The sequence below is a fragment of the Dendropsophus ebraccatus genome, chromosome 13, assembly GCF_027789765.1.
Source record: "Dendropsophus ebraccatus isolate aDenEbr1 chromosome 13, aDenEbr1.pat, whole genome shotgun sequence".
Classification (NCBI taxonomy): domain Eukaryota; kingdom Metazoa; phylum Chordata; class Amphibia; order Anura; family Hylidae; genus Dendropsophus; species Dendropsophus ebraccatus.
In genome coordinates this window covers 5,306,759-5,324,475 of record NC_091466.1, presented here as the reverse complement: position 1 = coordinate 5,324,475, position 17,717 = coordinate 5,306,759, and the positions used below count along the sequence as shown (strand labels likewise).

The 17,717-nt window shown below is 46.0% G+C and overlaps 1 protein-coding gene across 1 annotated transcript in view; it reads right to left on the bottom strand.

The window, feature by feature from the left end:
* Window positions 1-17,717, bottom strand: part of NPR1 (natriuretic peptide receptor 1) — a 71,367-nt gene that overhangs the window by 32,510 nt on the left and 21,140 nt on the right. The window contains exon 2 of the mRNA XM_069949994.1: window positions 4,906-5,105. Coding sequence (XP_069806095.1) covers window positions 4,906-5,105 — 200 coding nt within the window. The remainder of the gene's footprint in view (window positions 1-4,905; window positions 5,106-17,717) is intronic.

Here is a 17,717-nt window from a genome sequence, read left to right as displayed (position 1 = left end):
CAGATTATAGGACGAGAAGCAGAACACCGAGACCCAACATTGGTGATAGTCATCACTGCCTGAGCGGGAGACACAACAGTCACTGTGATACAGATTATAGGACCCGACGCAGAACACCGAGACCCAACATTGGTGATGGTCATCACTGCCTGAGCGGGAGACACAACAGTCACTGTTATACAGATTATAGGACCCGGCGCAGAACACCGAGACCCAACATTGGTGATAGTCATCACTGCCTGAGCGGGAGACACAACAGTCACTGTGATACAGATTATAGGACGAGAAGCAGAACACCGAGACCCAACATTGGTGATGGTCATCACTGCCTGAGTGGGAGACACAACCTATCACTGTGATACAGATTATAGGACCCGGCGCAGAACACCGAGACCCAACATTGGTGATGGTCATCACTGCCTGAGCGGGAGACACAACAGTCACTGTGATACAGATTATAGGACCCGGCGCAGAACACCGAGACCCAACATTGGTGATGGTCATCACTGCCTGAGCGGGAGACACAACAGTCACTGTTATACAGATTATAGGACCCGGCGCAGAACACCGAGACCCAACATTGGTGATAGTCATCACTGCCTGAGTGGGAGACACAACCTATCACTGTGATACAGATTATAGGATGAGAAGCAGAACACCGAGACCCAACATTGGTGATAGTCATCACTGCCTGAGCGAGAGACACAACAGTCACTGTGATACAGATTATAGGACCCGGCGCAGAACACCGAGACCCAACATTGGTGATAGTCATCACTGCCTGACCGGGAGACACAACAGTCACTGTGATACAGATTATAGGACGAGAAGCAGAACACCGAGACCCAACATTGGTGATAGTCATCACTGCCTGAGCGGGAGACACAACAGTCACTGTGATACAGATTATAGGACCCGGCGCAGAACACCAAGACCCAACATTGGTGATGGTCATCACTGCCTGAGCGGGAGACACAACAGTCACTGTGATACAGATTATAGGACCCGGCGCAGAACACCAAGACCCAACATTGGTGATGGTCATCACTGCCTGAGCGGGAGACACAACAGTCACTGTGATACAGATTATAGGACCCGACGCAGAACACCGAGACCCAACATTGGTGATAGTCATCACTGCCTGACCGGGAGACACAACCTATCACTGTGATACAGATTATAGGACCCGGCGCAGAACACCGAGACCCAACATTGGTGATGGTCATCACTGCCTGAGTGGGAGACACAACCTATCACTGTGATACAGATTATAGGACCCGGCGCAGAACACCGAGACCCAACATTGGTGATAGTCATCACTGCCTGACCGGGAGACACAACAGTCACTGTGATACAGATTATAGGACCCGACGCAGAACACCGAGACCCAACATTGGTGATGGTCATCACTGCCTGAGCGGGAGACACAACAGTCACTGTGATACAGATTATAGGACCCGGCGCAGAACACAGAGACCCAACATTGGTGATGGTCATCACTGCCTGAGCGGGAGACACAACAGTCACTGTGATACAGATTATAGGACCCGACGCAGAACACCGAGACCCAACATTGGTGATGGTCATCACTGCCTGAGCGGGAGACACAACAGTCACTGTGATACAGATTATAGGACGAGAAGCAGAACACTGAGACCCAACATTGGTGATAGTCATCACTGCCTGAGCGGGAGACACAACAGTCACTGTGATACAGATTATAGGACCCGGCGCAGAACACCGAGACCCAACATTGGTGATAATCATCACTGCCTGAGCGGGAGACACAACAGTCACTGTGATACAGATTATAGGACCCGGCGCAGAACACCGAGACCCAACATTGGTGATAGTCATCACTGCCTGAGCGGGAGACACAATAGTCACTGTGATACACATTATAGGACCTGGCGCAGAACACCGAGACCCATCATTGGTGATGGTCATCACTGCCTGAGAGGGAGACACAACAGTCACTGTGATACAGATTATAGGACGAGAAGCAGAACACCGAGACCCAACATTGGTGATAGTCATCACTGCCTGAGCGGGAGACACAACAGTCACTGTGATACAGATTATAGGACCCGTCGCAGAACACCGAGACCCAACATTGGTGATGGTCATCACTGCCTGAGCGGGAAACACAACAGTCACTGTGATACAGATTATAGGACCCGGCGCAGAACAGAGACCCAACATTGGTGATGGTCATCACTGCCTGAGCGGGAGACACAACAGTCACTGTGATACAGATTATAGGACGAGAAACAGAACACCAAGACCCAACATTGGTGATAGTCATCACTGCCTGAGCGGGAGACACAACAGTCACTGTGATACAGATTATAGGACGAGAAGCAGAACAGCGAGACCCAACATTGGTGATGGTCATCACTGCCTGAGCGGGAGACACAACAGTCACTGTAATACAGATTATAGGACCCGGCGCAGAACACCAAGACCTAACATTGGTCATACTCATCACTGCCTGAGCGGGAGACACAACAGTCACTGTGATACAGATTATAGGACGAGAAGCAGAAAAGCGAGACCCAACATTGGTGATAGTCATCACTGCCTGACCGGGAGACACAACAGTCACTGTGATACAGATTATAGGACCCGGGGCAGAACACCGAGACCCATCATTGGTGATGGTCATCACTGCCTGAGCGGGAGACACAACAGTCACTGTGATACAGATTATAGGACCCGGCGCAGAACACCGAGACCCAACATTGGTGATGGTCATCACTGCCTGAGCGGGAGACACAACAGTCACTGTGATACAGATTATAGGACCCGGCGCAGAACACCGAGACCCAACATTGGTGATAGTCATCACTGCCTGAGCGGGAGACACAACAGTCACTGTGATACAGATTATAGGACGAGAAGCAGAACACCGAGACCCATCATTGGTGATAGTCATCACTGCCTGACCGGGAGACACAACAGTCACTGTGATACAGATTATAGGACCCGGCGCAGAACACCGAGACCCAACATTGGTGATAGTCATCACTGCCTGAGCGGGAGACACAACAGTCACTGTGATACAGATTATAGGACGAGAAGCAGAAAAGCGAGACCCAACATTGGTGATAGTCATCACTGCCTGAGCGGGAGACACAACAGTCACTGTGATACAGATTATAGGACCCGGGGCAGAACACCGAGACCCAACATTGGTGATAGTCATCACTGCCTGAGCGGGAGACACAACAGTCACTGTGATACAGATTATAGGACGAGAAGCAGAACACCGAGACCCAACATTGGTGATAGTCATCACTGCCTGAGCGGGAGACACAACAGTCACTGTGATACAGATTATAGGACGAGAAGCAGAACACCGAGACCCAACATTGGTGATAGTCATCACTGCCTGAGCGGGAGACACAACAGTCACTGTGATACAGATTATAGTAGGACGAGAAGCAGAACACCGAGACCCAACATTGGTGATAGTCATCACTGCCTGAGCGGGAGACACAACAGTCACTGTGATACAGATTATAGGACCCGGCGCAGAACACCGAGACCCAACATTGGTGATGGTCATCACTGCCTGAGCGGGAGACACAACAGTCACTGTGATACAGATTATAGGACCCGGCGCAGAACACCGAGACCCAACATTGGTGATAGTCATCACTGCCTGAGCGGGAGACACAACAGTCACTGTGATACAGATTATAGGACGAGAAGCAGAACACCGAGATCCATCATTGGTGATAGTCATCACTGCCTGAGCGGGAGACACAACAGTCACTGTGATACAGATTATAGGACGAGAAGCAGAACACCGAGACCCATCATTGGTGATAGTCATCACTGCCTGACCGGGAGACACAACAGTCACTGTGATACAGATTATAGGACCCGACGCAGAACACCGAGACCCAACATTGGTGATAGTCATCACTGCCTGAGCGGGAGACACAACAGTCACTGTGATACAGATTATAGGACGAGAAGCAGAAAAGCGAGACCCAACATTGGTGATAGTCATCACTGCCTGACCGGGAGACACAACAGTCACTGTGATACAGATTATAGGACGAGAAGCAGAAAAGCGAGACCCAACATTGGTGATAGTCATCACTGCCTGAGCGGGAGACACAACAGTCACTGTGATACAGATTATAGGACCCGGGGCAGAACACCGAGACCCAACATTGGTGATAGTCATCACTGCCTGAGCCGGAGACACAACAGTCACTGTGATACAGATTATAGGACCCGGCGCAGAACACCGAGACCCAACATTGGTGATAGTCATCACTGCCTGACCGGGAGACACAACAGTCACTGTAATACAGATTATAGGACGAGAAGCAGAACACCGAGACCCAACATTGGTGATAGTCATCACTGCCTGAGAGGGAGACACAACAGTCACTGTGATACAGATTGTAGGACCCGGCGCAGAACACCGAGACCCAACATTGCAGATAAATCTACGGAGGACCCCCTGGTCTGTAAATGTACTGAATATGAGGCCATGTCTTCTCTGGAAGTCCTCAACGTTCTCCCGGAGTTACCTCCATAGAAGGTGGAGTGTCAGTATGGACATAATGCACTGCGGCCGTTGGTTACGGTTAGTAGGCCCGGTGTTGTAGCTGACCATGTGTATAAGACAGTACCCCCCCCCCCCCATGACAGGTGGAGAGGTGGTCGCTGACAGCTCCTCGGTGTCAGTGACAGCACGCAGCAGGAGGAGCTGTCACTTCTCGGCTGGAGGCCACCACTGTCTATGGGGACTGTGAGCGCTGTATACATTACTTCCCTTTCTATATATCCAGGACTGTGTATAGTAACAGAGACCCCCAGCATGGAGCAGCGTCCTCCCTCAGCCGCACTAATTCAGTAATGGGAGGAAGAAGAGAAGATCTTTACCTCAAACGCCTTCTTGGCCTTAGCGTCGTCCTTATCCCCTCTGTACCACGGCCGCCTGTAGTCTGGGGACGAGGAGCCCTGGAAGCTGCCACCGAAGATGTCAACATAGAAGAAGACGTAGTCACCGGAGCAGAGACCCTGCTGGTAGGCCTGGAGCATGAGCTGGCGGAAGGTGTCCGGGAAACAGCAGATGTAGACAACTGCGGAGGAGAAGAAGAGACCATGAGATATCACCTAGCCAGAAACACACACATGTATCCCATAGCACAACTACACACTTATATATAACAACTACACACACATATACATATATACAAGCCATACCACAACTGCACACAAATATATATAACAACTACATACACATATATATAACCCATACCACAACTGCACACAAATATATATATATATATATATATATAGCCTATACCACAACTGCACACACATATATATATATATACAACCCATACCACAACTACACACATATATATATAACAACTACATACACATATATATAACCCATACCACAACTGCACACAAATATATATATATATATATATATATATATATATATATATATATATATATAGCCTATACCACAACTACACACACATATATATATATATATACAACCCATACCACAACTACACACATATATATAACAACTACACACACGTATACCTATATACAAGCCATACCACAACTGCACACAAATATATATATACATATATATACAACCCATACCACAACTACACACATATATATATAACAACTACATACACATATATATAATCCATACCACAACTACACACACATATATACAAAATACCTATACCACAACTCCACACATATATACATATATACAACCCATACCACAACTACACACATATATATATAACAACTACATACACATATATATAACCCATACCACAACTACACACACATATATACAAAAAACCTATACCACAACTACACACATATATACACTGCTCAAACAAATAAAGGGAACACTTAAACAACACATGAGACTTCTGTGACATCAGACTGTCCACTTAGGAAGCAGCACTGACAGACACTCACTGTCACCTGCAACTAGCGAGACCCCCTCAATAACGGAGGGTCCTGCAGGTGGGGACCACAGACCCCTTCTCACTACCTAGGCTTTCTGGCTGATGTTTTGGTCACTTTTTAATGTTGCTGGTGCTTTCACACCTGTGGAAGCATGAGCCAGATTCTACAACCCACACAAGTGGCTCAGGTAGTGCAGCTAATCCAGGATGGCACTTCAATGCGAGCTGTGGCAAGAAGGTTTGCTGTGTCTGTCAGTGTAGTGTCCAGAGGCTGGGGACCAGGAGACATGGAGGAGGCCGTAGTGTCCAGAGGCTGGGGACCAGGAGACAGGCCAGGACACCAGGAGACATGGAGGCGGCCGTAGTGTCCAGAGGCTGGAGGCTACCAGGAGACAGGCCAGTACACCAGGAGACATGGAGGCCGTAGTGTCCAGAGGCTGGAGGCTACCAGGAGACAGGCCAGTACACCAGGAGACATGGAGGAGGCCGTAGTGTCCAGAGGCTGGAGGCTACCAGGAGACAGGCCAGTACACCAGGAGACATGGAGGAGGCCGTAGTGTCCAGAGGCTGGAGGCTACCAGGAGACATGGAGGAGGCCGTAGTGTCCAGAGGCTGGAGGCTACCAGGAGACAGGCCAGTACACCAGGAGACATGGAGGAGGCCGTAGGAGGTAACAACCCAGCAGCAGGACCACCACTGCCTTTGTATAAGGAGGAACAGGAAGAGCACTGCCAGATCCCTGCACAATGACCTCCAGCAGCCACAAATCTGCATGTGTCTGCACAAATGGTTAGAAACCAACTCCATGAGGACGGTGTGAGGACCCGACGGCCACAGATGGGGATTGTGCTCACAGCCCAACACCGTGCAGGACGCTTGGCATTTGCCAGAGAACACCAGGATTGGCAGATTCACCACTGGCGCCCCCTGTGCTCCTCACAGATGAGAGCAGGTTCACACTGAGCACATGTGACAGACGTGACTGAGTCTGTAGCCGCATTGGAGAGCGATCTGCTGCCTGCAACTTCCTTCACCATAAGTGGTCTGGCAGGGGATCAGTAATGGGGGGGGGGCATTTCTTTGGGGGGTGGCACAGCCCTCCATGTGCTGCCAGAGGTAGCCTGACTGCCATTAGGTACGGAGACCCTCAGAGCCCTTGTGAGACCATATGCTGGTGCGGTTGGGGTTCCTCCTAATGCAGGACAATGTTAGACCTCATGTGGCTGGAGTGTCAGCAGTTCCTACAAGATGGAGGCAGTGAAGCTATGGACTGGCCGCCCGTTCCTCCATCCACTGTCACATAGCGTCACAGACTGTCCAGGAGTTGGCGGCTGCTTTAGTCCAGGTCCAGGAGAAGATCCCTCAGGAGACCATCGGCCACCTCATCAGGAGCAGCTCCGGGCCGTGTAGAGAGGCCATACACATACCTCCCAACCGTCCCGGATCCCGGAACGGCCCCCATGTGTCCCGCTGTCCCCCACCCCGGCCGGGCCCCGGCGTTCGCACCGGCAGCTGCAGCCCTTACACTGTGAGCGCTCCTAATGAGCGCTCACAGCGACACCTGCTGGCCGGGCGTATGCCGCACCCGACGCTGAGGAGGTGATGCACAGGCCTCTGGCGCAGGCTTCCTCTTCCAGCCCCACGGCGCCCGCACTCCTCTCCTGATTGGCACAGTTGATGTGAGAAGAGTGTGGGCACCGTGGAGCTGGAAGAGGAAGCCCATAGTTGCCAACAGTATGACCCGGTAAGCCCCGCCCCCGTCGCGGTAAGCCCCGCCCCCGGCACCCACCGAGGGGCTAACTAACCAGCAGAGTACACAGGGCCATAGGAGGAGAGACACCATGGACAACTGGAAATATGGTAAGTATAATGGGTCAGTCTCTTACCATATTTCCAGTTGTCCATGGCGTCTCTCCTCGTCTGGCCCTGTGTACTCTGCTGGTTAGTTAGCCCCGCGTTGGGCGCCGGGGGCAGGGCTTACCACGATGGGGGCGGGGCTTACCGGGTCATACTGTTGGCAACTATGGAAGCCTGCACCAGAAGCTCCATTGAGAGAGGCATAATAAGGGGGTACTAAGGGCATACTAAGGGGGGTACTAAAGGGGGTACTAAGGGGCATACTAAGGGTGGTACTAAGGGGGTACTAAGGGCATACTAAGAGGGGTACTAAGGGGTATTAAGGGGCATACTAAGGGGGGTACTAAGGGGTATTAAGGGGCATACTAAGGGGGGTACTAAGGGGTATTAAGGGGCATACTAAGGGGGTACTAAGGGGCATACTAAGAAGATACTAAGGGGGTACGAAGGGGCATAATAAATGATACAAAGAAGTAGCTAAGGGGCATACTAAGGGGGCAATAAGAAGGTACTAAGGGGCATACTAAGGGGGTACTAAGAAGGTACTAAGCAGGGTACTGCCCGGGCCTTGTAGGGAGGTCATACAGACACCTCATCAGGAGCATGCCCGGGCCTTGTAGGGAGATCATACAGACACCTAGTCAGGAGCATGCCCCGGCCTTGTAGGGAGGTCATACAGGCACCTCATCAGGAGCATGCCCGGGCCTTGTAGGGAGGTCATACACCTCATCAGGAGCATGCCCGGGCCTTGTAGGGAGGTCACACAGCCACCTCATCAGGAGCATGCCCGGCCTTGTAGGGACGTCATACACCTCATCAGGACCATGCCCGGGCCTTGTAGGGAGGTCATACAGACACCTCATCAGGAGCATGCCCGGGCCTTGTAGGGAGGTCATACACCTCATCAGGAGCATGCACGGGCCTTGTAGGGACGTCATACACCTCATCAGGAGCATGCCCGGGCCTTGTAGGGGGGTCATACAGACACCTCATCAGGAGCATGCCCGGGCCTTGTAGGGAGGTCATACAGACACCTCATCAGGAGCATGCCCGGGCCTTGTAGGGAGGTCATACAGACACCTCATCAGGAGCATGCCCGGGCCTTGTAGGGAGGTCATACAGACACCTCATCAGGAGCATGCCCGGGCCTTGTAGGGAGGTCATACAGACACCTCATCAGGAGCATGCCCGGGCCTTGTAGGGAGGTCATACAGACACCTCATCAGGAGCATGCCCGGGCCTTGTAGGGGGGTCATACAGACACCTCATCAGGAGCACGCCCGGGCCTTGTAGGGAAGTCATACAGCCACCTCATCAGGAGCACGCCCGGGCCTTGTAGGGAGGTCATATAGGCACGTGGAAGTCATACACATTACAAATATTATATATATATTACAGCAAAGTTGGATCAGCCCAGAGGGGGTACCACTGTAATTCTCTGTGTGTATGGGATGTTTGCGTCAGCACATTCAGATTTGTACAGAACAAAGTATCGCTGAGAGGATGTCATTCAGTCACACCTAGGAGGGGTATATATAGTAGTTATATCCCTGTATATAGGGGACAGTATTATAGTAGTTATATTCCTGTATATAGGAGCAGTATTATAGTAGTTATATTCCTGTATATAGGAGCAGTATTATAGTAGTTATATTCCTGTATATAGGGAGCAGTATTATAGTAGTTATATTCCTGTATATAGGGGGCAGTATTATAGTAGTTATATCCCTGTATATAGGGAGCAGTATTATAGTAGTTATATCCCTGTATATAGGAGCAGTATTATAGTAGTATATTCCTGTATATAGGAGCAGTATTATAGTAGTTATATTCCTGTATATAGGGAGCAGTATTATAGTAGTTATATTCTGGTATATAGGAGCAGTATTATAGTAGTTATATTCCTGTATATAGGAGCCGTATTATAGTAGTTATATTCCTGTATATAGGAGCAGTATTATAGTAGTTATATTCCTGTATATAGGAGCAGTATTATAGTAGTTATATCCCTGTATATAGGGGGCAGTATTATAGTAGGTATATTCCTGTATATAGGAGCAGTATTATAGTAGTTATATTTCTGTATATAGGGGCAGTATTATAGTAGGTATATTCTTGTATATAGGGGGCAGTATTATAGTAGTTATATTCCTATATATAGGAGCAGTATTATAGTAGTTATATTCCTGTATATAGGGGGCGGTATTATAGTAGTTATATTCTTGTATATAGGAGCAGTATTATAGTAGTTATATTCCTGTATATAGGAGCAGTATTATAGTAGTTATATTCTTGTATATAGGAGCAGTATTATAGTAGTTATATCCCTGTATATAGGGGGCAGTATTATAGTAGTTATATTCCTGTATATAGGGGGCAGTATTATAGTAGTTATATCCCTGTATATAGGAGCAGTATTATAGTAGTTATATTCCTGTATATAGGAGCAGTATTATAGTAGTTATATTCCTGTATATAGGGAGCAGTATTATAGTAGTTATATTCCTGTATATAGGGGGCAGTATTATAGTAGTTATATCCCTGTATATAGGGAGCAGTATTATAGTAGTTATATCCCTGTATATAGGAGCAGTATTATAGTAGTATATTCCTGTATATAGGAGCAGTATTATAGTAGTTATATTCCTGTATATAGGGAGCAGTATTATAGTAGTTATATTCTGGTATATAGGAGCAGTATTATAGTAGTTATATTCCTGTATATAGGAGCAGTATTATAGTAGTTATATTCCTGTATATAGGAGCAGTATTATAGTAGTTATATTCCTGTATATAGGAGCAGTATTATAGTAGTTATATCCCTGTATATAGGGGGCAGTATTATAGTAGGTATATTCCTGTATATAGGAGCAGTATTATAGTAGTTATATTTCTGTATATAGGGGCAGTATTATAGTAGGTATATTCTTGTATATAGGGGGCAGTATTATAGTAGTTATATTCCTATATATAGGAGCAGTATTATAGTAGTTATATTCCTGTATATAGGGGCAGTATTATAGTAGGTATATTCCTGTATGTAGGAGCAGTATTATAGTAGTTATATTCCTGTATAGGGGACAGTATTATAGTAGTTATATTCTTGTATATAGGAGCAGTATTATAGTAGTATATTCCTGTATATAGGAGCAGTATTATAGTAGTTATATTCCTGTATATAGGGAGCAGTATTATAGTAGTTATATCCCTGTATATAGGAGCAGTATTATAGTAGTATATTCCTGTATATAGGAGCAGTATTATAGTAGTTATATTCCTGTATATAGGGAGCAGTATTATAGTAGTTATATTCTGGTATATAGGAGCAGTATTATAGTAGTTATATTCCTGTATATAGGAGCAGTATTATAGTAGGTATATTCCTGTATATGGGAGCAGTATTATAGTAGTATATTCCTGTATGTAGGAGCAGTATTATAGTAGTTATATTCCTGTATATAGGGGCAGTATTATAGTAGTTATATTCCTATATATAGGAGCAGTATTATAGGAGTTATATTGTTGTATATAGGGGGCAGTATTATAGTAGTTTTTTTCTGCCATGTAAGCTGTGATAATGGTTAAAAAAACTTTAAGGCAATGCATCCTGACAGGGTTAAATGTACTTGACCCTATTGCACCCAACCTTGTCCTTTAATAACAAATGATGAGACTAAAGCTTTATCTTCTGCACAAGTTATGAGAAGACTCAGCTCATTGTAAAACCAGATGTGTTTAGAAGAGCTGAAGTGAGAAGAGGAAGATAGATCGAGCTGATCCCAGAGGTCATGGGCTTGTTAATGAAAAGCTTGACAACTGGAGACCCTTCTTGGGAAATCACCTTCACGTCAGGGAATAAGTATAATAAAGAACGTGGATGTGAGGACAGTCGGTGATCTCCTGCAGTGTGGATCTTCTCTACTAGCTATCAGATAAGGCGGACCTTGGTGAAGCCCATTGCTGGTGGGGTCGATGTGTCACATCTTACGTTCGGCACAAGATGAGCCAAGCTTAGGGTTTCTGGGTTTGTATATTTCACCTGTAAAGTGAGGAGCTCTGCTGTAAACCAGGACCATCCCAGCAATTTGTTCACATCAAATCTGATGAATGTGTCTGCCAACATTGCGGTCACGGTAGCCCTCAGCGGAGACAGGAAAAATGTCTCCACAGGAAGGTTGGGAGAGGAGGTTCCAAGCTTATAAACGCTGAACTCCCAGATTCTGGCACAGCCATACTAACATTGTTCTGCACTTTATAATTTGGCTTTGTCTTATTTCTTTAAATAATTGAATACAGATTTCTTGAGATATTTTCCAAAAAGGAGATCATTCTTGTTCTCGTACAACCCCAAGTGAGATATTTTCAACACAAACGCAACGTCAACAATGAAGACCATGCTCCTCTCCAAAGACGTTACAAAGGAAACTTTGGTGACCAGAGACCCCAACGATTCTTCCAAATTTGGAACTGTAATAACCAAACAGAACCTGAACACATCCCTGCCGACCTAAAAGACTAGCACAACCTTCTCTGCCAAGGATTGCAAGTATTTCTGCCAACCAATGACGACACCAACTTACTGTATAAGGTGTCCAAAAGTACATGACAGCCCTTCTGGACGTAAACCCCGGGTAACTGGGCCAAACAGCGACGCAACACAGCAAGAAGACGGCTTGTCGAGGATTTATCCCATTCCCATGGATTGAATACATAACTGTGGACAGTGTGTTCTTAGAAAAACACCAAACCAAATGTTTTTGCCAGCCAAGATCCAACCCTCACAGACTACTTTGCCATGTCCATACGCATAGCAATCCATCTACATGTGGATCCATCCAAAGTCAGCCAATGAGTGACATAATGCAACCCTGCAAGACAGAATTCCAACACAACTCAACCTAAAAGGGTTATGTATATAGGAAATAACATATATACAATGGAACTGGAACCTCGTGTCTCCAAGACCCCATGAACATGGTGCCAAGGATTCAGTCAGCTAGAAGGCAAATAGGAAACCCAGAGGCCCAAACAATAAGTAATGCCGACCACAATATTCCAGAAAACAAATAATTCCATCAACCAAAAACATAAAAACCAATCTAATAAGATGGCGCATGAGAGTCTTCACAAGGCTTAATGCTCTCTTATAATACAGAAGATGCTGTAACCTTATTGAGCAAGAGGGGGCAGTATAGGGGTGTCATGTAATAATCTGGGTGTAGTAATAATAATAATAATAATAATAATAATAATATTTCAGATTATAATCATTATTGCCTGGAATAGAAACTAAGAAGATTGTAAGCAAAAGAGGCTCCCGGTCCATCTAGGCCGCCCTTATATTATTTCCTTTATTATTATCATAGAGGAGATAGATAGATAGATAGATAGATAGATAGATAGATAGGAGATAGATAGATAGATAGATAGATAGATAGATAGATAGATAGATAGGAGATAGATAGATAGATAGATAGATAGATAGATAGATAGATAGATAGATAGATAGGAGATAGATAGATAGGAGATAGATAGATAGATAGATAGATAGATAGGAGATAGATAGATAGGAGATAGATAGATAGATAGATAGATAGATAGATAGATAGATAGATAGATAGATAGATAGATAGATGTCCTTCCTTTCCCTTCTTCCTCCTGTAACAACCACCTGGTTGCACTGGTGTCGGATATCACTGCCCCAAAACCCTTCTCTTCTGAAGTCTTTCCTAGTGCAGAAAGTGTAATGATAATAATGGTTATAGGCTCTATATTGTGGAGTGCTGTTTTTTTTTTTTACAATTGGTTTCTGGAGATGACTGGTGTTTGGAAATGTGACTGGTTTCTGGAAAAGTGACTGGTATCTGGAGAGTTCACTGGTTTATAGAGATGTCACTGGTATCTGGAGAAGTGACTGGTTTATAGAGATGTCACTGGTATCTAGAGAAGTGACTGGTTTATAGAGATGTCACTGGTATCTGGAGAAGTGACTGGTTTATAGAGATGTCACTGGTATCTAGAGAAGTGACTGGTTTCTGGAGATGTCACTGGTATCTGGAGAAGTGACTGGTTTATAGAGATGTCACTGGTATCTGGAGAAGTGACTGGTTTATAGAGATGTCACTGGTATCTGGAGAAGTGACTGGTTTATAGAGATGTCACTGGTATCTAGAAGAGTGACTGGTTTCTGGAGATGTCACTGGTATCTGGAGATGTGACTGGTTTATAGAGATGTCACTGGTATCTGGAGAAGTGACTGGTTTATAGAGATGTCACTGGTATCTAGAGAAGTGACTGGTTTCTGGAGATGTCACTGGTATCTGGAGAAGTGACTGGTTTATAGAGATGTCACTGGTATCTGGAGAAGTGACTGGTTTATAGAGATGTCACTGGTATCTGGAGAAGTGACTGGTTTATAGAGATGTCACTGGTATCTAGAGAAGTGACTGGTTTATAGAGATGTCACTAGTATCTGGAGATGTGACTGGTTTATAGAGATGTCACTGGTATCTGGAGAAGTGACTGGTTTATAGAGATGTCACTGGTATCTGGAGAAGTGACTGGTTTCTGGAGATGTCACTGGTATCTGGAGAAGTGAATGGTTTATAGAGATGTCACTGGTATCTAGAGAAGTGACTGGTTTATAGAGATGTCACTGGTATCTGTAGAAGTGACTGGTTTATAGAGATGTCACTGGTATCTGGAGAAGTGACTGGTTTCTGGAGATGTCACTGGTATCTGGAAAAGTGACTGGTTTATAGAGATGTCACTGGTATCTAGAGAAGTGACTGGTTTATAGAGATGTCACTGGTATCTGGAGAAGTGACTGGTTTATAGAGATGTCACTGGTATCTGGAGAAGTGACTGGTTTATAGAGATGTCACTGGTATCTGGAGAAGTGACTGGTTTCTGGAGATGTCACTGGTATCTGGAGAAGTGACTGGTTTCTGGAGATGTAACTGGTATCTGGAGAAGTGACTGGTTTATAGAGATGTCACTGGTATCTGGAGAGGTGACTGGTTTATAGAGATGTCACTGGTATCTGGAGAAGTGACTGGTTTCTGGAGATGTCACTGGTTTCTGGAGATGTCACTGGTATCTGGAGATGTGACTGGTTTATAGAGATGTCACTGGTATCTGGAGATGTGACTGGTTTCTGGAGATGTAATTGGTATCTGGAGATGTAATTGGTATCTGGAGATGTGACTGGTATCTGGAGATGTGACTGGTTTCTGGAGATGTGACTGGTTTCTGGAGAAGTGACTGGTTTCTGGAGAAGTGCCAATGTTTCAGGGTTTATTCTGAGGACAATTTGGTTTCTTCCCCTGGATGAACACTGCAGGATAATACACTGAACTAGATGGATGTTATGTCATTGTGCTATAACCCAGCTATATATCACCCCAACGCCAGCATATCCCATGATCCTCCACCGGGCAGGAGGTGCAGTGTTCTGTCAGAGAGCAGTATCAGGGACGGGTTGGACACTGAGAAGAAGGTTTCTAATTGTAAATGTGAGACACTGGAGGATTATCTATTAGAGGGAATTATGGAAGGAGCCACAGGGATGGTAAACACGGCCGCCACCAGCCGGACCCCCGGAACGGCACAGCGGTGTCACTCTGCTCTCATCTCCGCACACATGATGTGTGTTTAAAATGCTAATAGCAGCCGGTAATGTTTATCTCATCCATAATGGATACGAGAACATCCTACGCCTCATTATTTACCCTTATCCAATGACTCCCGCAGAGGAGCCAGCAACAGGAGCCGAGCCAGGAGGATGGGAGTTGTGGTATCCAGTGAGACCTCTCACCTGCCGGACAGTGGGCTTTGTTGGGAATTGTTCAGATGGCGCCCAGTAACCCGGAGTCATCTCGCAGCAATGATTACCGGAAGTATCATGGATGCATTGATTCCAGCTCTATTGTCTTTTGTGGATACGGCCGACACCATCATTGCTCTTGCGCAAACTTTAGTCACTGGAGGCCGTTTACGTAGGTCGTAGTTTTACAATTCATTGAGTATTTAAGGTAAACAGTGACGGCGGAGGAGAAAGAGAAGAGGGCTAATAGCACCAAACCTGAAGAGCCAAAGCAAGGTTCAGCGGACATAACGAACGCATTTAGGAAAATATCACAGACGCAGAATAACATCTACATGAAATCAGCAGTGACACTGAGAATACAGCCTATCCATCACTAGAGATCAGTGACATCACTGAGAATACAGCCTATCCATCACTAGAGATCAGTGACATCACTGAGAATACAGCCTATCCACCACTAGAGATCAGTGACATCACTGAGAATACAGCCTATCCATCACTAGAGATCTGCAGTGACATCACTGAGAATACAGCCTATCCATCACTAGAGATCAGTGACATCACTGAGAATACAGCCTATCCATCTCTAGAGATCAGCAGTGACATCACTAGAATACAGCCTATCCATCACTATAGATCAGTGACATCACTGAGAATACAGCCTATCCATCACTAGAGATCAGTGACATCACTGAGAATACAGCCTATCCACCACTAGAGATCAGTGACATCACTGAGAATACAGCCTATCCATCACTAGAGATCAGCGGTGACATCACTGAGAATACAGCCTATCCATCACTAGAGATCAGCGGTGACATCACTGAGAATACAGCCTATCCATCACTAGAGATCAGTGACATCACTGAGAATACAGCCTATCCATCACTAGAGATCAGCGGTGACATCACTGAGAATACAGCCTATCCATCACTAGAGATCAGCGGTGACATCACTGAGAATACAGCCTATCCATCACTAGAGATCAGCAGTGACATCACTGAGAATACAGCCTATCCATCACTTGAGAGCAGTGACATCACTGAGAATACAGCCTATCACTAGAGATCAGCAGTGACATCACTGAGAATACAGCCTATCCATCACTAGAGATCAGCGGTGACATCACTGAGAGTACAGCCTATCCATCACTAGAGATCAGTGACATCACTGAGAATACAGCCTATCCATCACTAGAGATCAGTGACATCACTGAGAATACAGCCTATCCATCACTAGAGATCAGCGGTGACATCACTGAGAATACAGCCTATCCATCACTAGAGATCAGTGACATCACTGAGAATACAGCCTATCCATCACTAGAGATCAGTGACATCACTGAGAATACAGCCTATCCATCACTAGAGATCAGCGGTGACATCACTGAGAATACAGCCTATCCATCACTAGAGATCAGTGACATCACTGAGAATACAGCCTATCCATCACTAGAGATCAGTGACATCACTGAGAATACAGCCTATCCATCACTAGAGATCAGTGACATCACTGAGAATACAGCCTATCCATAACTAGAGATCAGCAGTGACATCACTGAGAATACAGCCTATCCATCACTAGAGATCAGCAGTGACATCACTGAGAATACAGCCTATCCATCACTAGAGATCCGCAGTGACATCACTGAGAATACAGCCTATCCATCACTAGAGATCAGTGACCCTGACCCTGGAACGCTCTGTGCGGATTATCGCTCCGTATAGAAGGGCCATAGATTAGCACTCACTTTCTGTTTCCTAATAGAACCCTAACATACGGTTAGCAGAATGATTCGCCAATGGGCGAGGGGTAACCAGATGCTAGCGCCCCATTCAGGTTGTTATGGGGGAGAGGAAATGTCTCTGTGCGGCCGGCTTCTATCTTTCCGGCCGTCACCTGGACTGGTGTACTCTCCTAGGTGAGTGAGCACTTACACCGCCGCACACGTATAACAGATCAGCAGCTTGTTAATCCGCTATTACAGAGCATCTGTGAGCATATGGGATTTGCATTGTACTTAAACCTCAACATTAATCACGTTAAAATCTCTGGCGTTG